The sequence below is a fragment of the Camarhynchus parvulus genome, chromosome 1 (genome assembly GCF_901933205.1).
Source record: "Camarhynchus parvulus chromosome 1, STF_HiC, whole genome shotgun sequence".
Taxonomy (NCBI): Eukaryota; Metazoa; Chordata; class Aves; order Passeriformes; family Thraupidae; genus Camarhynchus; species Camarhynchus parvulus.
The window spans coordinates 38,983,408-39,007,074 of record NC_044571.1 but is presented as its reverse complement, the minus strand read 5'-3'; the positions used below and the strand labels follow the sequence as shown (position 1 = coordinate 39,007,074).

General features: G+C 37.6%; 1 protein-coding gene across 1 annotated transcript in view; it reads right to left on the bottom strand.

The window, feature by feature from the left end:
- The window catches only part of TMTC4 (transmembrane O-mannosyltransferase targeting cadherins 4), a 55,773-nt gene that overhangs the window by 28,788 nt on the left and 3,318 nt on the right, over positions 1-23,667 (bottom strand). The window contains exons 3-7 of the mRNA XM_030970941.1: positions 19,761-19,876; positions 17,568-17,784; positions 13,554-13,641; positions 2,657-2,754; positions 463-555 (exon numbers count right to left, since the gene is read on the bottom strand). Of these exons, the coding sequence (XP_030826801.1) occupies positions 463-555; positions 2,657-2,754; positions 13,554-13,641; positions 17,568-17,784; positions 19,761-19,876 (612 nt within the window). The remainder of the gene's footprint in view (positions 1-462; positions 556-2,656; positions 2,755-13,553; positions 13,642-17,567; positions 17,785-19,760; positions 19,877-23,667) is intronic.

Below are 23,667 nucleotides of genomic sequence, written 5' to 3'. Positions count from 1 at the left end.
AACTACAAAGTTACTAGGACCTGTTAACATAATATGTTTTTAATGTACTTTTCTAACTATGTCATTGAGAATCTGAATAAATCTCTCCCTCTCTTTATTCTGATCAAACCATTCCAACTACCACTTCAGGTGTATAGTTACTGACCCTGGAGAACTTGTTGCATCAAGCAGTCAACTATTCCAGACAACATTTTTAACATATTGTTGAGAAAATTGTGGAAAGGGTTTTACTATTCAAAGCAATTCTAGCAATACCCCATTACTACTCGTGTTGCTGCAAAGACGCCTCACTAGGCTAACAATACCTTTTTTGGTTGGTTGGTTGGTTTGGGTTGTTTTTCCCCTAATTCTAAACAACAACAAAATTACCAGAAGCTAAATCTTTATCTTTTAGGACATAACTGTCTGAATGGCCAGAATGAACAAAATCTGTAAGAATGAACAAAACATCCAAGGACTCACCTCCAATGACTTGTCCTTATACAGTAACTTTCGAATGAGCTCCAAAAGATTTATCTTGTTAATCACCAGTGCATCAAACACTGCATTCAAACCCTAAGGAGCCAAGAGAAAAATAACAGCATAAGATGAAGCAGCTAACCACAAATATTTTCTTTTAAATACATCCTGAATTGACTTACTGTACATCTTAATTCTGATTCCAAACAATTAGAGAGATACATTGGTAGCAATGATGGTAGAATGGTAAATGCAGCACAGGTTAGTAGAATAACATTTTACTGTAATGGGAATTCTCCTGCTACATGGAATAACCCTTCAGGGAATACTATGCACCAGCAAGCTAGATAACATATGCATGGTCACAACAGAATTCTGCTCTCCATCTTCCCCAAATGTTCTGCAGTGTAAATGCTCCAGTCAAAAGGTAAGGCTTCTATCAGTAAGGTGGAGTTTCCTTAAGCCTTCTACTTATTTTTTGTTGTATGGTATCTTTGGACTTCCAGGTTTCAGAAACACTGTTTTTAAAGGGTACAGGCAAAGGCTGAAAAAGATTTAACAGAGGTATCAGGCCTGCTTTTCTTGCAATTACAGCAATAAACACAGTGCAGGCTGCTGGGGAAAAAAAAAAAGAAAAAAAAAGTGTTCTACATGACATCAGCCACTACACATAAAACTAGAACATATTCAGTGCTTTGCAGGGCTACACTTGCACATAACAACCTCTAAGCAGGAAACCAAAATGTATAGATGTGTCCAGAGGTAATTCTACTGAGGTTACTGGCAAAATCAAACCTTAGCATCTTAGCATTTCTGCTTCAAAGTTTCAGCATATCACCATGGTAATACTTGAGTATTTATCTTATATTCTAATAATTTCAGAAATTAACTCACAGTTCTAAAGACTAAATAGGAAAAAAACCCAGTAAAACTAGTTCCAGGTGAAGCAAAGGGCTGGTACAGTGGGAGGCCACAAGTCCTTCACTAACAGTCAAAGGGAAGGGACAGAAGATAGGTTAGAGTGTGGCTTGGCTCCATGTTGAAAGGCCACTTGGCAATTAAAAGGCTTTTGGCTCACTCAGATGGAAATAGGAACCCAGGAATTCTACTGAAAATCACATTCAGCCTCCAAGTAATCTTTTTAATGGGTGATTTAGCCCTTTATCCCTCTGACCTGTGCCCCTTAGCACAACAATAAATATAATCATCCTAGCAGTGCAACAGCAAACAAATAAAATCCCAAATCCAATAATAGCTCTGCACCTGATAGCTCAAATAGTTACTTCATACTGTTAGAATAAATTACACATTTTAAGACAATCCCTTATGTTTTCCTTACAGATGCCTTTGAAAAACACATGACAACATCTACAAACATCTATCAAAAAAAATGTCCCAAATCAAGACGTTTTCTGTAATTTCTTTTCCCTTTTCTTCTAGCAAGGACAAGAGGGTCATTGCTGCAAAAAATTTTCTGATTCTGTTGCTTATGTATGTCAGCTAAAGCTATAAACTGGATTTATTAATAACGACATATGGCTATATAGAAGGTACAAATCACCAATACAGCATTTCAGGTGGCCAGTTTGGTCACCGAAACCAGCATTGTCTTCACTGAAGTTATAAAAAGCCAGACCACAATAAACATGAACAATAACTACATCTGTTTCCACAGACAGATCATTAAATAAGGGACAAAAGGAAGAGATGCAGTACTAGAAGTGCTAATTAGGCCATAATATAATTATAATAACGGCCATAAACAATGGCCCTAATTGTAATTACACTGTTCACAAAAGCAAGGGAATGGAGCTTTTAAAAATGCTCTCCTCCAGTTATATCTTTGTTCATGAGCCTTGAACTTCTCTTCACAAGAAGTTTGTAGTCCTGCTATGTCAAGAACTTACTTCAAAAACAGGGCAACAAAAGTGAAACTAATGTTGTAAAATCTTTAAGCTTTGCAAAAATACATGCAACCTGCTTACAAAAGTTAAAGTGAAAAACTCAAACAGATTGGCAAAGATACAGTTAAGACAGATTTATGAGAATACTGCGTTTTATCAACATTAATTAGTTTTCTGAACAGAATATAGAGGTGTGCATGTCATTAGCTGTGGGGAAGATTAATTTCTGTAGACTTTGCAGCTATACCTGACAGATGTTGAGGTGAAAATTCAGCTAATAAGAGAATTCTTACCAGTATTGTAATTCCTTGTTCTTTGCACAGCATGGCTATTGCACCTAGGACAACACTCACCAGCACCCAGAATACAGAAAATGTATGTCCTTCCTTATCTGTTAAAATAAAGAATGCCATAGCTTTAGGCATTTTATACATTTAAAGGTAAATTAAAATAAGAATTTAAAAAATAAACAGCATTTATTATTGCACTCTTTTCTACCAGTTAAGATCTGGACACACAGACTTAAAAAGCATAGGGCACCTCCTGCAATACGCTGGCATTTGTCCCTTTATTGCAGTCATTTTCTGTTCTTGGAGACATTAGAAATGTTCCTATTTGCTTGATGTTTTAGCCAGATTAATTAGAATGGCAGAAGCTTCACATAATTTTCACAATTTGTCATCTGCAAAGGTTAATTCCCAATATTTAGAGATATTTATCATCCTTAGCTAGAGCTCTGTCATTATTGGACACTCTTTTCGAAGCTACTGTAAGAACAAGAAATTCTTGATAATAGTTACTCATGAAGTGTCACAGACACAAACTGTTTTAACTGCAGCCTACCCCACAAAGGCACAATGAGCTGCTTCTCCAGAGCTGCTGCATTTAGCAAGTGCCTCATGTCATTCTATTATCACTGCAATAGAATGCCATGGGGCTCAGAAATGTCAGCAGCTGAGCAGAAGCAGTTAGTCCTTGCACTCAGGAAGCAGTTTTACAGCAGGGTGAGGAACTCTGGGGTTAAGAGATCAAGAGCCACTAGAGCTTCTACTCAAAGGAAAAGTCTTTAAAGACTGTACCATGTAGCTGATTTTGGGTACTACAAGCAGTCATATCTGAGATGAATATAACAATCAACCCTACTTCAGCCAAGGTGCCATCACACACAGAATACACAGGTACTTCACATAAAAACATATCTGTCACAACCTCTGCTCCATAGGTGCAAGCAGCAGAGGAAAGCACTCTGCTCATTCAGAGGCAGTTTCTTGATTCAAGTAACAGGGGCTCTACAGGCATCACAAGAATCCATCTTTGACTTGGCATGTGCAAAAACAAAGCTGAACTCTGCATTCATTGACTGAATCCCTTTCTTACTTTCCTTGATCTCTAGAGCAGTTCTTCTCTACTGCCAATGCAGGTTCAACCCCCAGTGCTTAAAGAGAACTGCAATAATGGTCTGTGGAAAGGGTAAATGGCAAGATTAAGATATTTCTCCAGAAGCAGAAACCTACACCTAAACTAGTACACTAGGCTTCCTCTATAACTGTCTATGAGAAGAGGACACCTTTAGGGATTAAGTTACCTAATTAAATGCAGCTGAACACCCTTCAGAGATGTAACTCTGCACTGATGATACAGGGAAACCAGTAAACCTCAACCTCAAATGTTGCTGGGGTCAGATACAAATCATAACCATAAATGTGAAAAGGATCTGCTGACACTGGCCTCCTCTCCCATTTTGAACCAGGCTACTTCTTTTGTAACAGAGAGCTCCAAACTTTTAATACAAATATGTCAAAGAACAGGTTTTGAGGTTATTTCTAACCTAAAAAAACACTTTCTTACCTAAGACTTCTAAAACTTCAACAGAGTGAATACTAAGATGTTTGAGATTCATCGTTGCAGTACATAGAGGGAATTTGATCCTTCTCCCTCCACTCCAAATTATGTCTCCAGAGGTGAGATAAAACTTAAGATTAGAGGTGCAAATGTTATACAGATAAAAGAAAGTCTTCTTTTAGGAATGAAGTCATACACATCTGAATAATGCAAAAAAAAAAAAAGAGCCAAGATAATACAAAATACACAATGACTAAAGGGACATTGGAAGTAGAAAAATTAAAATGCAATGGGAAACTCCAGCCCACATCAATTATACAGAAGAACAGCTGAGGGTTGTAACTCATGGAAGAAAGAGCTTCAACATTCCTTCTATGAGTCTGCTAGGACAGAAAGAATTCTGTCTAAATACATCCCCTTCAAGGAGCTTTTCAGACTTTGCAGTACAAGACTGTTCAGCCAGCTCTTGAAAACCACTTTTGGTGGTTTTTTTGGTCGTTTGTTTGTTTTGGCATTTTTGCTGTTGTTTTGTTTTTTTTTTTAATGTAGAAATCAACTAGCACAGAGAATGCAAGGATAGAAGGGAAAGTAATTGACTGTGTTCACAAAATGACCGTCAATCATCCTTAGTAAGTGTAAAAAGGAAAATAGTGAAGACAGCCAATGCACATTTACTGTGTTTAAGGAAGTACACTTTCTTCCATTGAGAGGTTTCTTCTTCTCAGAATCAAATTCTAGTGGGAAGGAGTCAGGATAACGAAGCACTTCTCAGAGAAGCAGCATTCAGTACACAAATACAAATTATCTTAACACAAAAGATAGTAGGAAATATATATAGTAAGAGACCAGCTGGCAATTCAGAAATGCTTTGATGATTCAAAATATAAGAGTAATAGTAAAAAGGGAACTCGGTCAAATCATCAAGGACAAATGTAAAAGCAGCACATTCATACAGAAAATCTAACACAGAAAGGTCACATTGCAAAATAGAAAAGGCAATGTACGTAAAGAACAAATCCCCACAATTCCACAGATATATTAGTAAGAAGAGTAGTGAGGAAGGAGTTATTCCAATATTCATTGATAAATAAAATGGACAACGCCAAGAAAACAGAAGTATTCTGTGCCCTTTTCCTTCATTTTTGCCCAAAAAAGTCAGTTGCAATGAGATGGAAAGTACAGCATCAGCAGAAAGGGAGGAAGGACAAAAGCAAAAGTAGTGAACTACAGGACAGAATTCATAGAGAAGTTAATCTGGTTTAAATTATGATTGGTTACAGTAACTCAATAGGTCCTATACAACCCAGAGTAACCTCAACTGTTACCTCAGAAATCATGAAAAATACATGAGAATCCAGGAATCTCAAATAAAATAAAACAATGTCTACATTTCTACTTTTGAACAAAAATACAAAAGGATAGACTACAGATACAAAGCTAAGCTGACTGGTCAAAATTACAAAAAAATCACTACACCTAGACAAAATGTTTTCTAGGTGACACTCTCAAACATAAAAGAATATGATTAATTGCTTGCCAAATATTTTAGTCATTTATACAGAACTAAGTATACAGAACTAAGCATAACTTTTGACTTGGACAGAAAAAAAGTCTTCCTGATAAAAGGAAATCTGTAAACATCCTATGCCTTGACTTTGCAAAGGCTTGAGAATAACACTGGAAGCAGTGTGAAATGTGTCACAAAAAATAAGGGCTGCATGAAGTTGTTATAGAATGGGTATAAATTTCAGCTGGAAAACTACAGTAAGATACCAGCTTGCTGTGAAAAAAAGTAAAGATAACATTCTGTACTGGATTCTTCCTTTTCGTTACTCCATTTGGATGTTGGAATAAGAAATATGCTTATTAAGACCAGAAGTGCTGCCAGGCTGCAGTGGCCAGGAATCATACACAGGAGAAGTCAGAATTCCATTGACAAACTGGAAAAAACACAGAATCATATAATAGCTTGGTTTTGAAGGGACCTTATGGGTCATCTGATTCCAAGCCCCTGCCATGGGCAGAGACACCTTCCAGGTGTCCAGACCAGGTTGCTCAGTGTGCCATCCAATCTGGCCTGGAGAAATGGTCTAGACAAAGAAAAGAAAACGGAGGCCATTCAATAGGCACACCTCAAAGTTGTGCATAAACAAGTCTGTCTTTGTGGGAACATGCCAAGTCTTAGATGCAAGAAATATCTCAGCTTGCCCAGCAAAGTCAAGCTAAGCATGGACTTGCAAAGATGATAAAAACACACCGCGAAAGAGGAATAATGAAGGTCCCAAATACTGAGCATCAAGGACCTGGACTTCAATAAAGCCTTTGACACAGTCTCCCATAAGATCCTCACAGAGAAGCTGTTGCGGAACAGGCTGGATGTGCAGACAGTGAGGCGGAATGAAAGCTATCTGAATGGCTTGTCCAGAGGGTGGTGGTCAGTGGATCAAAGTCTAATCGAAGGCCAATGTACTCAGGGGTCAATCCTGGGTCCAGCATCTTCATTAATGACTTAGATCATGGGGCAGAGGGCACCCTCAGCACATTTGCTGAGGACACCAAGCTGGGAGGAGTGGCCGATACACCAGAGGGCTGTGCTGCCATACAGAAGGACCTTGTCAGACTGGAGAAATGGCCTGGCAGGAACCTCATATGGTTTAATGAGGGGAACTGCAAAATCCTGCAGTAAAGCCTCCAGGACAATTGGCTCTAGGTGACCCTGTGTGGCCACATCAGATCAGGTGACCTCAAGACCCCTCCAACTTCAAACACTCTGTGATTCTGTAAACAAGATCTCCTGAAAAGCACAGTTTCTGTTCCTTTGTTTTCTTTTGCAGGCTAAAAAAATCAACAGTTATTCACAGAATTGTAATATTATCAAAATTCATCAGTGATTAAACTTCAAAGAGAAAGAATTTTAATTAAGAAACATTCTATTTCATGCTTGTTCCTGGGTCACTATGCACAACACCCCTTCATCCCCACCACCCCCTGTCTCAACTACAGAAATCTCAGTAAACTCGGCTGCAAAATAGATACAAAAGACCATCATTCAGCAATGCCTTCAATTTTATATATTTTTTTTAACAGAGAGTTAAAATGTAAAGCACTGCGTAAGTGCTTATTATGAGATATACACATGCCAACAGAAGTAATCAGTCTAACAAAGCATATTCCCCTAATATGGCGCTGCTTCCCACCAGAAAAATCTTGTGTCAGAAAACGAAACTGATCTCTCACTGGCACCTGTGCCTGGTTGAAACTGGTACACCATATTGTGAGTGGGCAGTTTGCCACTCTAACAGATGGACAAAATTGTTAGCATGCCAAAGAAATAGAGTACTTGCTTATTTTTCTTTTAAGCTGGAAAAAATATAGTGTTTCTACACAAACCCAAAAAGCGTTGCTCAGATGGTCCCTCTTTAGGAGTACATGAAGTCTGGAAGTTGAGAGGATTCAATAAAATACCTATGTAAACCATAAACAAGCCATGAGAGCTCCTCCATTTAGACTGCTAGACTTGAGTATAAGCATTTCTAGGGCAAGGATGCATACACAAAGTGTTTTATAGTGTAGAATTGACTGATCCTAAATTTAAAAGCAACACATTGACAGTGGACTTAAATACTAATCCTATTTCAAGAGACCTTATTTTCTGGTGTCCTAAATCCACAGGGCAATGAAAACAAACTCCTTAGAAGTGAAGCATATGAAGAAAATGCTACATTTAAGCTACCAAGCTTAGTTTTATTGTAAAGCCAAACGAACAATATCCAAAGCAATTACTATCAATTCAGACACTTAGGCATTCAGCATTTCCTTCTTCCAACCCAGCTGAGCAACTTAAGAGTCAGGCAGGTGACAGCTTGGAGCAGTTTATGGAGTCACCATCTTCAGGTGAAACACAGCAACTGATTCTGTGAAAGCGCCTACTCCTCTGAAGGTTGAAGCAAAGTAAGTTATGTTGAGCTCCTGCAGGAAGTTTTAATTTTTAAATGAAATGGCTCACAAACACTCCTATATTCCATTAATGTGCCTTGTCTGTGGGGATGGTATCTTCCAACTAAACTGCTACAAATATTCTTCTAATCAAGCTCTAAGAGTTCCCTGCTCATGAATTGCTAAGCAAAGGGGGAAGAATTATCTAGTCTTAAAAGATCACATAAGAATCCACTGTTAGAATTAAATTAAGCCCAAGATCTCCTTGTGTATCTCCACATGTACATACTACTGCAGTTCAGCTCAGTGTTTCACTTAATAATGATATTGCAGTAGGAAATGCCACTCCTAAACATATCCAGCCATCTCAAACTCATTACCTAGAGGCCACACTGAAGGAAGCATCTATCCCCTGAATGACAACATCTTGGAGAAGTATAAGTCAGCATTAATTCTACCACAAAAAAGGTCATTGTGTTTCCTCAGCCAACTAAAATCATAAAATTGTTAGGTTTTTCACTTACAACTGTTCCCTCCCAATGTGTTCAAATATGAACAGTAGGGCACACAGTTGAAAAATCAGGGCTCACAAGTTTAACCATAGTAAATACCTCTTGAACAATTGCACAATAGCTAACAAATTCCCCATATCTTAGCAATGATCTCTTTCACACAGGAGACTTAAATGTTTCCAATCGGTAGGAAAACTTCCATAATATAAACCTCCAATATTCACAAAACTCATCACTACTTTGCATGCTTTATTAAATTAGTAGATGATTGATTGACATCTACACAGAATAAAACAAAACAGAAACACACAACCAGAACAAAGTAATTTTTAGATGTCACAGCATATGAGCAAAGAGCTGATCCCATATTTAATATCTGCACCAATATTATTCACGTGGACCAAGTCATGAACTCCTCATTTTAGCTCATTCAGAGATTGCCAATGCAGATGGCAAATACATGCAACTGGATCACTGTCAAAACTGAAGACAAAGGCAGGCAAAAAATGAACACTACAGCAGTTTTAAATTGCCTTATGAATTCCCAGAGAAGCTGCATTAAAATTCAACAAAGTTAATAACCCACAATTCCCTTCAGAACATACCTAAACAGTTGTCAGCTCTTGCTGTCTCCAAAGCCTATGCAGTGGATTTGTCCCCACAGTTGTGTTTAAAACAGCAGGACAGAATGAGAACAACAGATTAGTTCCTTGCAATTATAAATGTTATCCTTTCAAAGATGCTAACTTCAAAAATGGTATACTGGGAAAAAGTAACAGAATTGTAGAACTTCAGTAAGACGTAATTATAGCCCACATAATTAAATGCCTATACTTAAAAAAAAAAAAAGCTTCAGATTCTGGCTAAAAGAAACTGTCTACCCAAAAATCCACTGAAACCACAAATAAATCAGGTAAACAAGCTGCAGTATATCTTGAGCTTTACAAAAACCATTATTTTCCTTTGGAAATTTTCCAGCCTGACACTGATATTTTTCTGATCTCCTGACTGTTTTCACTATTACATATACTTTCCCCATAGTACTTCCAAATCCTCCTCAGACATTTCATGAGTTCCTACTCCCACGCAGAAAAAAAAATGATAAATCTTTATATTCATTTTCTCAAGTGAAAAGAAGCACTAACCTGTCTCCCACATACAATTTTGACCCCTTTTCTTGAAAGAATGACAATTCATTAACTGTGTCTAAACTATTGAAACATATACAGATTTTTTCAATTGAGTCATACACAAATTTCACATTGCCTTGCTGTAGGAATAGTAAGGTTCTTTATTAAAAACTTGGATAATCTGTCTGCTAATAGCATTGGGATGCTGCTGGCAGCCAAACAATATATGTTACTGACCCAACCATATCAGCAGCATCACATCAGGCTTTTCAATGTTTGTTTTACTCAGATGCTCACTTAAAGTTCATGAAACAAAAACAAACTGGCATCAAACATGTTTTGGTAACCATATTCAAAAGACAATACAAATACAGTCTACAAATCTTGATGGTCTTAAGAGTTGTACCCTCTTTTAAGTGCTCCAAAAGAGTCACACTACAAATGTGTCTATCCATAACAATTAAACAACAAAAAAGAAATCAACCTTGGATAATTCTTCTCCCACTCTCTGTAAAAAATTTGGTGAGCTAAGCTCTATATAAATGTGACAGCCAAATCCAGGAACAAAGACACACACAGCTGACTTACAGTTTAGGGCCATGCTTGCCTTTAATATACAAAAAGCCCAGCAGGACAAAAGGAAAAAGGATGTTGGTACAATCCACTTTTGTGTAGGATCACCATAAAGCATCTCTATTTGATTAGGAACATAAACCTGATACCTGAGGGGTTTTTTTGGCTAAATGTTTGGTTGTTTTGCTAAAAACCCCTGAGGGGTTTTTGGTTATTTTTTCCCTCTCTTTCTCACAAACAAAGACTATTTCACAAAGATAAATTATCTTCTTGGCCTGACCTAGAAAATGATGTAATAACAGTTCTTAACTTGCTCTAGAACTAGCAACATGCATTGGCAATATCACAGACATTCTGGATCTTGAGGATTTGACATCAGAAGGACAACATTCTAAAGGAAGAAAAAGTACTTTTGCTTTGCTGCTTAGGAGACATTGTCTAAGTCTGCTTTTTAAATTATATGTGCATATTTTTAAAATGCATGTTCTTATATTCACAGTGAGACTAGCTTCCATTTGGGATTGATTCCCTCAATCTCTGCAGAATCAAACTCAGCCAAAGTCAGATAAAAGTTCTTTACTCCTTATTTAACCTATTATTTGACAGTACCTAGAAGAACTGTTCACAAAAGAAGGAAATTCATACCAAGGGTAAAACCTTTTATTTACTTTGCAAACCCACTGAAGAGTCATATTCTACCACAGCCACTTCCTCATATTTGGTTACCTTTTCCTAAAACCTTTCATACAAAGAATCACAGGAACAGCTCAGTTTGGAAGGGGCCTCCAGAGATCACCAGGTCCAATCTTTGCAGGAAAGGGAGCCTAAAAACCCTGCCCAAATGCATCTTGAGAACCTCCAGTCAAGGGGACTCTGCCACATCTCTGGGGAGACTGCTGCAGTGATTGATTGTTCTTGCTGTAAAAAAATTCTTCCTTACATCAGGGTGAAACTATTCCCAGTGCAACTGCATCCATTGCCCCTTGTCTTTGTTGTGTAGCTCGTGAAAAAAAGAGCCTCCCTTCTCTTTGTATATGCCATTTCCAACACAGACACACTCCTTTCCTACACAAGCACTCATGTTCAAACAGCTGCAGGCTGGACAAACATCCCCCCTCCACAAAAGAAAAAAATAAATATAATAACATCAGCAAGAAAAACTGCTTGTGGTCTTTGGTGGTGTTCAGCTAGATGGACACAACGGTGAACAGGACTGCTGTTTGGAGGGACTATGACAAGCTGGAATGATGGGCCTCATGAAAATCAAACACAACACCATGCAACAATTAATTAAAGCCTGGGCAGCAGCTCTGCAGAAAAAGGTCTGGAATGCCTGGGTGATAACCTCCTGGCTGATGAGTCAGTAGTGTGCCTTTGCAGCAATCAAGGGGAAACACTCAAATATGTATCTTGGATACAAATTCTTGTGTACAGAGGAAGTCTGAACTTCTTCAAGAAGTTGCTGAGGGAAAAGCAGGCAGGGAAGGTGACAGTAAACATTGGAAAGTGACCTAAAAGACAATGCTGGCAGACTGTAATTCTCCTTGGCAAAACTGCTTAAAAGACATCTGCTCCCCTATTATCATGTAATGAGCAATAAAAATCAATAAGGGCTGCTTAGTATCTTGTCTTTGCAACATTTTCCTTCTTCTGTATCAACGACACAAATTTCAGTCCAAGAATATTATTACGTTAACACTGATTTCTAAAAGCTATTACACTGGCCTTCACAAGTTGAAGAATATGCTTAACCAGAATATGCATCGTTAATCATTCCCAAGATGTTCTCTACGGCAAAATAATTAGAGGGTCCTATATAATTGTCTCCAATGGTCATCCTAAGAATTTGGCTCTTGAGTTTTTCAAGCAAAGATTATTATCCTTGCCATATAACCCTCCCTGTCTACCAGAGACATTGGAAAACAGATAAGGCAGTATTTTGATTGGTCTATCTTACACTACCACTAACAGAAGAAACATCATAAGCACAATCATATCCAATAAAACAGGTGACAAAAGAATAAACAAGCAAGAACCCAAGGCCAATTTTCATCACGAAATCATTAGCTCCGTTGAAAGAAATTAATCCTACTCAAGGGGAAGAAAAATATATCCCAAGTAAACAGGAATCATCCTAAGTAACATCCGAAATGGGAAGACAAACTTATTAAATTAGCAATAGAAATATGTACAATAGTTCCATAGAATCTAAACTGCACCAGCAGGAGCTGTTCACAGCATCTCACAGTTCACTGTGGACTAAGTCACTCCCCTCAGCCCACACTGAGGTCTGTGATGCCATAACCATGCTGTTAAGCCAGATCACAAAGTCAGCTCAGGTGCCTCTAAAATACCCTGCCAGCTCTGGTTAATCTTTACAGGTCATGCCTATGGAACCACAGACAAGCTCTTCTCAACACAACTCCTTGTGGCTCCACCAAATGAGTCCCACGTTTCGTGTGGTAGAGCCCACTCAGACACCAGACTGCATGTCCTGCAAAGCTTTTCACAGTCATGAACTCCTGCTTTCTTGTGTGCTTCTTTAACAGAGCCTCCAAGATAATTTCTCCACAACTGCGTTTGAACTGCCAACCTGCATTTAGATCAAACAATACCAGAGATCTGAAAGCTCACTTGAAAAAACATCTACCAAGGAATTGTTCATGTTAAACACAGCTGTCTTACAAAACCTGTGAGTAACACTATATTCAGCATTATATGCCAGCAGTTGCATATTGCAGGAATCCAGAAGGCTTAGTCATAGGAATAATTCTTTGCAATTCATTAAAAAATACAAATAATGTTCTGAAAAGCTGACTCCCATTTAAGACATCCCAACATAATGGCATTAAGAGTAGTAAAATATTTAAGCATACACATTTGTAGGTTTGATTTATTTCTAAAATACTTATTAAAATACTTCCTTAAACTTTTAAACAATAAAACATTTAGCAAATAAGCCTATCATAAAGTGGACTTTGCTTAAATTAAATTCAGTGTTTAACAAGAATTATGGACAGCAACCTTTTCAGAATTTCTAACAATAAATAGCTGCTAAAGCAGGTTTTTTAAAAAAAAATATTTTGTGAGGGTAAACAAATCAATCTGACATTTTAAATTTTGCTATACTTCACTGAAATGTGCAAATGCTGAAAATATACACAGTAGGAAATTAAAGGGGCAAACAGAATGCTTACTTTCTTTAAATGCTTTACAGTAGCCAAGGAATGACAACAAGAAGAACAGGGCACACAGTAGGTCTGCTCTGCCAACAATGCCAGCAACCTTTAAAAAAAAAAGTTTCCAATGATCAGATTTTTAATCTTAGAAAACCTGTAGCAAAGGAACACATACAAAGTGAAATATGTAATAGAATATAACTGTATTACTTTTTTTCTTTAACTGGGTGCAGTGGATTAGTTATACTGAGTTTTTTTAGATGCATCCTATTTTTTATTGGGTATTGCTTAGTATCAATTACATAAATGTTTTGGCTTTGGTTTATGAAAATTTTAGTTTTTGGAATTTTTTTTTAAGAAATGAAGGAGGATTTCACTGCATAAAATTTAGATTCTACATAATTCCATCTGTTTTTTGGATCAAATTGCATTTCATCAGAACTTCAAAATATAAACCAGTTTGGGTTGGAAGCAACTTTAAATGTCATCTCCTTCCAACCCCTCTGCCTTCCACTAGATCATGTTTCTCAGAGCTCCATCCAACCTGGCCGTGAACACTTCCAGGGATGGGGCATCCACAACTTTTCTGGCAACCTGTGCCAGTGCCTCACCACCCTCACACTGGAGAATTTCCTCCTAATATCTAATCTAAGTCTACTTTCTTTCAATTGAAGTCATTACATGGCTTGGAAGCCAAACATCCTGAACCACAATTAAATTGGCAGCTCTGCTGAAACACAAATCAAAACTGTTCACTTTCAGAAGACAAGCCAGCCTTCAAATTGCAATCTGAACACTCAGAATGGACAAGTACCTTCCAGCTTGCAGATTCAGGAAGAAAAAAAAAAAGATTCCCCCTCTGGCAGTCTTTTGTGTTGTATTAACTGACTGCATTAGAGCTACCTCCAACTGCATCTTGAAACAGAAGTTGTACTAATGCAAAAGAAAATGAGAAGCACATCCTGGGACCTCTGTACTTGAGATCTGTGCCAACCTATTTAAATCAAGTACAATCTCAGGGCAATCTATAACCTTTGGTTCAAGCCCCTAAACTGCATTTACAGTAACTTGCTGAGACAGAGCAAGACACTTTTGGATCTTCAGTTCTCAATTACACAAGTGTCAGGATAACACCACAAATTTCTTTGTGAAAATCATCACATGGAGCTGGTAGGGGACTGTATAAGCCCTGATGCTGGAACCTCACTAGAATGTACACCCAGAGCAAGGATAATGGAAATACCCCTTATTTTTCAGTCTAGCTCTGCTTCCTGGAGTGCTGAGTTCCACGTTTTCAGGAGATGTGCAGAAGCAGGGCAGAACAGCTACAGGTTTTCCCTTTTAAATTCATTTTTTGTGATCGTATTTCAGGGACAAAAGCAGAAACTTCAGTTCTCCTGCAGTATACCAGTTGTCCCATTTTATGTGTGGAACAGAAAGAGGAAAGTAAAAAGGAAATGGGCATTTTTTGTGTCAGGGAAACATGATGGAGCAACTCTTTCCAAATAACATCAGAGAAAGAGAAGTGTAGAGGCATAAAAGTATGACTGATTCCACTGCAGAGACTCTCTCCCACTTTTACCCTCAGCTTTCCTTAAGCACTGTGAAAGTAGAAACTGTTGGGCTCCTAAATTCAGCTGTGCACCTAACTTCTCTGCTGCTCCTTCTTCTATCATACAAAGGAATTATGAGAATTAACTCAATAGCTGTGGAGTGCTTTGAAAGGTGAAAATAATGATGTGTCATTCTGCTTCAGGAGCTGCTCTTCCTAATGAGATAAAAGTTAAGGTGAGCTGACACAATTTCGAAAATAAATGTCCACTTGTTACAGCAAAGAGATTAAGAGGCTAATAATGCACGTGGCCTCAGATTACTCCAACAGCAAAATGTTACCTAAAATGCAAGATAAGGCATATACATTCTGGAAAGAAAGCAAACCAACCAGTTTTAAATTAGTATCAGATCTATTCTTATGTCCATGATTCATTTAGCATTTCATCACTGAAGCATTATAAAGAATAGGCCTTTTCTAGAGCAGAGAACTGTAGCACAAGAGTATTTACTTGTAGGTAGAACAATTATAGTGTTTTCCTTACATAGGTACTGAAAGCATTACACCTTTCAGTATCTGTTTTACATGACAGTTTGTTTCACTGTATAAACCAAAAACCCAAAGCAGCAAACAGACGGATTCTTCACAATTTCATGTCAAAATATGTCATCTCATTTCAAAGCCAGGATGTCGGATACTTAAAACTCACAGGTTTAAAATCATAAGGAATGCTTTTTAAGAGATGCTGCCAGACACACACTGATTCTAGAACTGTAGTGGTACGAATGACTTCTTCACTGGAGCAAGATTTATTATTCACCATGTAAATGATTAGAGGCTTTCGTTCATTCCTGAATTTTAGAAGAGGCCTGATATAGAAGTGTTCTACTTTTTCTCCCTCTTCTTCCACTGTTTGCCTGAAACATTTGCAAGTCTTCAAATATGCAAGGAGACCACATCACTTGTAATTTATTTGACACGACAAAGGGCTTATTAATATTCTCATGCCGATTTAAATACATTTTTAGAGTCAAATGGAATGCAGAATAAATTTATGGATATTGATAAAGAGGTCAATAGTAGGTCTACTACAAAGTTAAGACTCAAGTGAGATTTCTCTTTACATGTCAGAACATCAAAAGCACTGAAGACTTGTTTTACTTTACTCTGACATCTAAAACTGGTTTTGGAGAACAAATATGAGGGGCCCTTCTGACACAGTGTACTCTCACAAAGAAGTTATTGTGCAGATGAGTGAACACCAGAGAATGATTGTCAAGATGTTTTAGCCACACTGCCAGAAAAGGTGGCAGATTACTAATGCATAACTTTGCACCATCTCTAGGTCTTCAATATATGCAAGGTCTCCAGACAGCTGAGAGCACAGCTTTCAATAACTTTTTCCCCACCAGTCATTTGCAGAGCAAATGCGAGAAGCCAAAACCATGGCATATTGTGAATAAGTGAAAAATCATATTCACATATGTAGCATGTGCACTGTAGGATTCACTGTTCATTGCTAGGACAAAATCAAAATGTTTCTTTACTTTTTTTTCTGTACTTTTTGTACTTTTTCTGTATCTCAGACCTTCCAAATTCTAACAAAACCCCCAAAATATTTCCCTTACTGTGACAATTTTATATTTGATTTATCATTATCACAAGGTCAAGAGATCAGTGACAACATTCAGCAAGCCCACTGGCATAAGGCCATAAGATTTTCTTAACTACAAGCACGAAAGAGCTTTTTAAGAACATCGTCTCTTCACAGAATTCCCACACAAGGACTTTGTGTTTTGGTCAGATATTTTAACTGATTGCTATACACGTGCCATACTTCTATTCTGCATCTTTACATCTTTACTTTTGCCTGCACTATTAAAATTACTGTCAAATTTGTGTTCCCCATGTACATAATTACAGACTGCGATTAAAAAAAATCTCTTTAATCTTCTCCTTCATGTTAAAAATATAAACCCAGTTTGATCTCTCACAAAACAGGATGATTTCCAGCCCTTTAATCACTTTCATGGCTCTTCTGAGCACTCCAATTTTTCCAGTGTTGTCCCTGCAGCAAGGATGCAAAACTGAATGCAGTATTCCACTAGTCACATACAAAGTTCATAGAGTGCCCCATCTCTGATTTTAAAGCTCTTTGCTTTTTTTACCAATGCAAATGGAAATGAACAGTAATTAGAGAAATCCAGGAGGTAGGGAAATTCTGTAGCATAGAGCTCTCCTCCTTGAGTTATTGTACTTGAATGATTTGTGTTCCTTAATAAGGTCTAGCTCGGTGGAATTACAAGCCTTGGATGTACTAACCATAATATTTGATTATTCTATTAAGACATGTGCCAAGAAAAGTGTTAAGAATATATAAAAGCAATCTGCAGAGTATAAGGCTACGCCAGAATTAATTAGTCAAGATGGTCAAGAACTTCTAAAATAAAAATCTCTGGAGATAATGATTCAATACTTACACACTCGGTGTGCACTGGATGTACAGCAAAGAGCAAAGCAGCAAGAAGAGAGGACTTGGGAGCCAGGTTTAGCCGTCTTCCTTTATTGCTGAATTGCAATCCACCCAATAATATGGAGAACACATCAACCATCAGCACTGAGATAGTACAGTGCAGTATTATGTTGATGACATGGAAACCAACTGGGTAGAAGCCTCCAGCAAAAAGGTAATTAATTCTATATAGAAACAAAAATAGTAAGGGTAGGAATTACAACAATGGTTAGAAAAATCCAAATAGAAAAACTAAAAAACCCCACAGCAGACATGGTTGCACACAAAAATAAAGTGCACATCTCAGTACAGGTGGATTTACCATTTAACCTCCACAAGAAGATAGAAACAATAACCCAGTCTTCAGGCCACCTATTCATAGGGAATATCACACTGATACAGTATCTATCCTCTCCAAACACATACTTCAGTACCATTATTTTAATCTTACAGTTAATTTAGAACTGGCTTTTGGTCAACAATGTAACTTAAGTGTTGCAACACAGGAGTATCACAGGGATAAATAACTCAGCCCACTGAGGGATACCCCTGGGCTTAAGAGCAGCAAACTTGATGAAATGTTGTTAATTAAACCCACACAGTGAGGAAACTAATATGCACTGGGACTATGATTTCCACTGACATACTCTCAGAAAGAGGTCCCAGCATGTGGGTACAATCAGTATCCACCCAGAAAATAGTCAGCACATCTTGGTAACTGATTTGTGAGACTGGTCAGAGAGATGTTTCACACAAGTGCTAGAATCAGAAGGAAGTGTAAGTGAAAATTCAGTCTAAATCTCTATGCAACACAGAAACTCTGCAGTAAAATGGAGGCTGAGAAGAAAAAGGGGAAACATGGTGCTACTATCCATACGCTTTTATCAGTAGGTAAGATACACTTAGAACAGGGGATTTTACACAGTTCTTTTGGTCAATGTGCATCTGGCATAAATGAAACCTATCTAAAAACTTAACCCTATTATAAAGATGATGCACATAAAGGTTGGAGCTTAGGGAAATTAAGGAAACCCATTTCTTTATTTGAAAATAGCATTTTATGGACCATCTCCACAGGCTCATCTATATTTTCAGATATAGTAATGATTGTATCCCAGTTCACTCTTTAAACAAACCAGAACGTTATTAGAGATGGAATAGAGAGAGAAAAGGGAAAAAAAAAAGGAAAGCATATTCTGTGTAATGCACTGAAAACTTGAACAGGTTTGGGACTCTGACATGTTCTATTCTGTTATTTTTCTTGATGAAAATGTGAAAAAAGCCCAATAGACAGTGAAACCCACAGTGCTAGGTACTTAAAACACTGACACTACCCTAAAGGGTCAAAGCTTTTGCTTGAACATGAGGATTAAGAGTGGGAACACTTCTTCTGCACTTAGTTCATGGCTTGAAACGGGCAGAACAAGCACCAAGTCCCCACTGATACCATTGAGTCACAAGGGGAAAATAAAGAAATTAAGACTGAGTCCTCAAACATTCTCTGCATTACTGTGCCAGATTCCTACAAGGTCTACTGTTTGCTCAAATCTTTGTGCAAAAAACATGAGCTAAGCATCTACAAAAGTAATCCTCTTAAACCTTTAGTTATTTGACAAAACTGGCAAGTTATATATAGGCAGACATTTCACTAGATTCTCAGACACTTGAGTTAGAATATTGGAGTGAAGAGGTGGGAAGGCTATACAGTGTGCTGGAAAAAGGCCACGGCACCGTGGTGCTATTTATAAAATAAACAATTTGACAGGTCAGCAGGAAAGCAGAGAACAAAAACTACAATAGCAATGTAAGTGGCAGCATGGCTAAGTGAAGGGAACATACACCTCCTAGTTCCTTGATGATGTGACATACTAAACCACACCACCCCTAGTACCAGGTATAGAAGACCATTAAGACAAAATCTCTGAAAAGTAGATATAAATTCACAATGTCAAAATAAAGAATATTTTGGGAAAGAAACCATTGGAAAATGAAAACACCATTTGAGATTAAGGTAGTGAACTCAAAAATCGTATTCTGGAAAGGTATGCAACTACCCTCCAGCTACTTTGTTCTTCCCTTTTTTGTTGCCTCCCTCCTAAATTCAATTGAGTCAATATAGGTTAAAAAATATTCAGACCTCAAGCGAAAATACAAGTCTCACCTGAAAGTTAGGACAGTTAGCGGTCGATATGACTTATGACTGGTATTGCTGCTGAGTTTGCTCCCCCAAAAGTCATGATACCACAGGTCACCAAGGGGGGTTTCTGCCCTGAGGTCCTAAAAGAAAACAAATTATCAGACACTTAAATTTTTTCCTTTGTTCAAAGCAGCTAAACTACAAACAAATTCTAACTAATACAAGCTCACACTAAGATGGACACAGCAGGAGTTTTGTTGGCTCACTAGCGACATCTGACCCACAGTACCTAAGTTTGCAATGAAGGTCAAATATTGAATGCCTGTCATTGTAAAGGTCACAATCCTGGATTCTGTAAGTAGGCATAACTACATGAAATTTAGAGCTGTATTTGCATCAATTTATGATCTGATCAATGGCTGAGATATGAAACACATAAACTTCCTTACCTCATAATTTTGTAAAAAGCCTTTGATTTTAGGTGTAGGTTATTTTGCAAAAAAGGCCAACTACAAACTGCTGCAAAATAGCAATTTTTTACCAGTGCAGTAGCATAACTACTAATGAAAGCATGAAATCAAGGAGACTAAAGGTAGGAAACAACAATTAGTTCTTTTTGAAGCCTTGCTTTGCACAGGACTACTCAAATAGTTGAGGTTGTTTTAACACTTAATACAAGAAATCAATAATCAACATCTCTATATACTGCTCCTAAAGATTAAAAGACAGAAAGGTAATTAATTATTTTAATTTGGGGTGCAAAAGGGGCTTATAAAAAAACACTGCAAAGAAAAAGTCTTGCTTGCTTGTTCTTCCCTTTCAGCTCACAGCCATGCTGATAATAAAAAACCCAAATAATGTAGGCTATTAAATGGGAAGCAAACATTTTGGAGGAAAAATAAGGATCTTGCTAGCATCTGCCTCAGTCTTCTATGAGGACAAGCTTGGAAGTTCAGACTAACATATGCTTGCCCTTCTTCTGCTTCCCTAGCGCAATTAAATACCAATTCATGCTACAGCAAGGTACATGCAGGTTAGAGGCACCTGAGACAGAACCTAAGGACAAAACTGTACTAGTCAGTACTACTCCTGCAACCAACAAGTTACTCTACCCCTACCTTCTGTCTTGAAATTATTTGAGACCAATGAACCAAAGGAGGTGAACAAGTCACCACGAACACAAGTAAGTAGACAAACAGGCTTGCTAACCCCATGAAAGGTCTTACAAACCCTGGTGCCCTTGTCTTATTATTCCTACAACTCCATCCACTTACAAGATTCCCACATTGCAATTCCCTTGGTTTTATTAATTGCAGTTCCTCTCCAATGCTGCTACCACTTCACTTGCTTCTATAGTATCTTGAGCACTCCTGTGGCCTCCAGTACCCTTCATCTCACTCTTAGTCCATGTCTTATTTTTGGCTTGCACATACTCCCAAATTACAGCCAAATTGCTGGACCCTGATGACTGGCTGCTGCTAAACCGAACTTAAAATAACTAATTTTTTCTTGCTTCTTCAACAAGAATATTTTTAACATATTCTGACATCCATCAAAAAATATAAATTCATCCATCCAAAAATATAAATTAAAAAAAATCTAAGAAGAGATTTCTTTCTATCATTTGATCAAATTTGGCCAGATGAATAGAAGTATTCTCTAATAGGATACTAATCAATACAGAGAAAAGAGAGCAGGGCTAAAGCTGCAGTCTGAAAGAACCTAGACTGCAGCTGTCAATTAAGGCACTCTCAGGGAAATTCTTAAGAAATCAAGACTCACAGGGGATCCTACTTGGGCTTAAGAATTACCAAGGTGAAAAATTTCTTCACGCTCTCGCAGATGTTTCTACTGCCAAGTAACAGCTAGAAATTTCTTCCTTCTCACAGAACTGCAATTTTAGCCTTAGGCATCAAAATTCCTGTTCCATTCCTCATCGGTATGCACAAACCCTAAAGGTCATAATTTGACTCTCAGAGCAGGAACACACTCAACCAGCAGCTCACTAAATCGATAGAGCCAGCTCTTCTGGGGCAGGCTGGGACAGGGATGTACACCAACATCTACTGAAGTCTTTGTACTCTGCAGGGGACAGCTGCCAGAGGGTGGTGTGGCCCTCACACTGTTTTTTCAACCAGCAGCACTGCTCCTTATGCACATAAGGTTTATGAAAGACATGCTTTTATAAATGTTAGTACTGGAAAAGAAAAGTATGTCTTCCATGTCACAGATGGTCTTCAATAACTTGAGATGGGAAATGTACAAAGCTTGATTTCCCATTCTGCTATAATCAGCCTTCTTTTGTCTTCCATCGGAAGAAGGCAGGAAAAGCTGAATGCATGGAATTACTTAGTGATTAGATTACACTTCCATATGACCTAAAAATCTTCAATCATGTATCTTGTCCTTGTATCCAAGTTCTGTGAGAAAGTTTCTTATATCAATTTTCCTACTTAGTGAACTTACCCTAAAATAGGAATGGTTTTCTTCAAGAGACAGCTGTTTAAAAGCTACATATGATTTTCTCTTTAAAAACCAAAAGTAGCTATCAAATAATCTCTAAATATTTGATTAGCAGCAGCTTACAGAGAGCAGAGTTCGAGATTTGAAGAAAGGTCAGTTTTTCTATATAAAGGCTTATGGAAATGACATACTGTGTCTGAAGCCCTGCTTAATCCAACTGTTTGTCTTGCCAAGCTAGTAAATAAATAAAGACAAAAGCCACTGCTGTGTACCAGTTAAAATGCTGCTTAAAATGGTAAGAAAGCATCTGGAAAACAGACTTTAACTCCAATAAAATCTAATAATGGAATATTCCGTGATACAATAGGGATGGGGTGAATTAAATGTGTATCTTTTGCTAAACAAACAATAAAAGAAATGAAAGATTGGGATGATGGCAGCTAGCAGAGAGGGCACTGTGTAGTACCCAAGAAAATACTACAGTAGCAATGCTCAGTAAATCTATAAAATTACTTCAACTGCTGTCTTTCCTATTAAATAGGAATAAAATATGTCATGCTTTGTTTAATAAACTGTGCCATTGCTAGATAATGTCCCTCCCCATTAAACTGGTAAACTCATTGTCTCTGCATTTTTCTTGTGGATTTTGAATTTCCATATATCCATATGACCCCTGTATTAAAATTATATTGTTACAAAATCCTCATTTAATTTCTAGGGAATAATAGAGAATTTTGATGTGAGAAATAGAAACAGCCTCCCAGTTTTTCAAACATACAGATGACATATGAATTAATTTATTTAAGCAGTTGGTTGAATTTCTCAGCATTGCCAACAGCTAGAATCCTGGTGCAAACTGTTGGGTGCATAGATAAATTGAAACATTTTTAGAGTAAAGACTGAAAGAAATGGAGAGAGATTACAAGTGTGGAAATTGCACATTACCAAAACAACCTGCTTTGTTTCAACATCAGTCTTTTGTTCATTCTTTCAGGAAATGAAAATATTATAAACAGGTCCCAAATAAAATGTTGCAGAATGAAACATTACCAGGAGCTGTGCAATCTAAAATACAACACTACTTTAAAAAAACCCCAAAACAACAATGCTGTAGGTTCTTAATTTGTCTACAGTATTCTCTTGAAAGCTTTGAGATTTATTTCCACGTTGACAGATGTATTTTCCCTCCATACATCTATAACTGAAGGTATGATGACTTACACACACATAATACAAGTCTGTCTAAGGAAATATAATTCTGCATGATTCTAAAAGGCACATTGTGATAAGTTGCCTCTATATCTTGTGCAAGGCAAAAAAAAAGTGGATTGCGTTATTCTAGCAGTGTGAGTCTCCAGATTATCCTCTTTGTAACCTCATGGCTTCAGGAAGACAGAACCAACAGAAGAATGTATTTTTATCCTGTGCTCTTCTTTCTAAATGCTTGACAAGTACCTTCCAGAGCAGC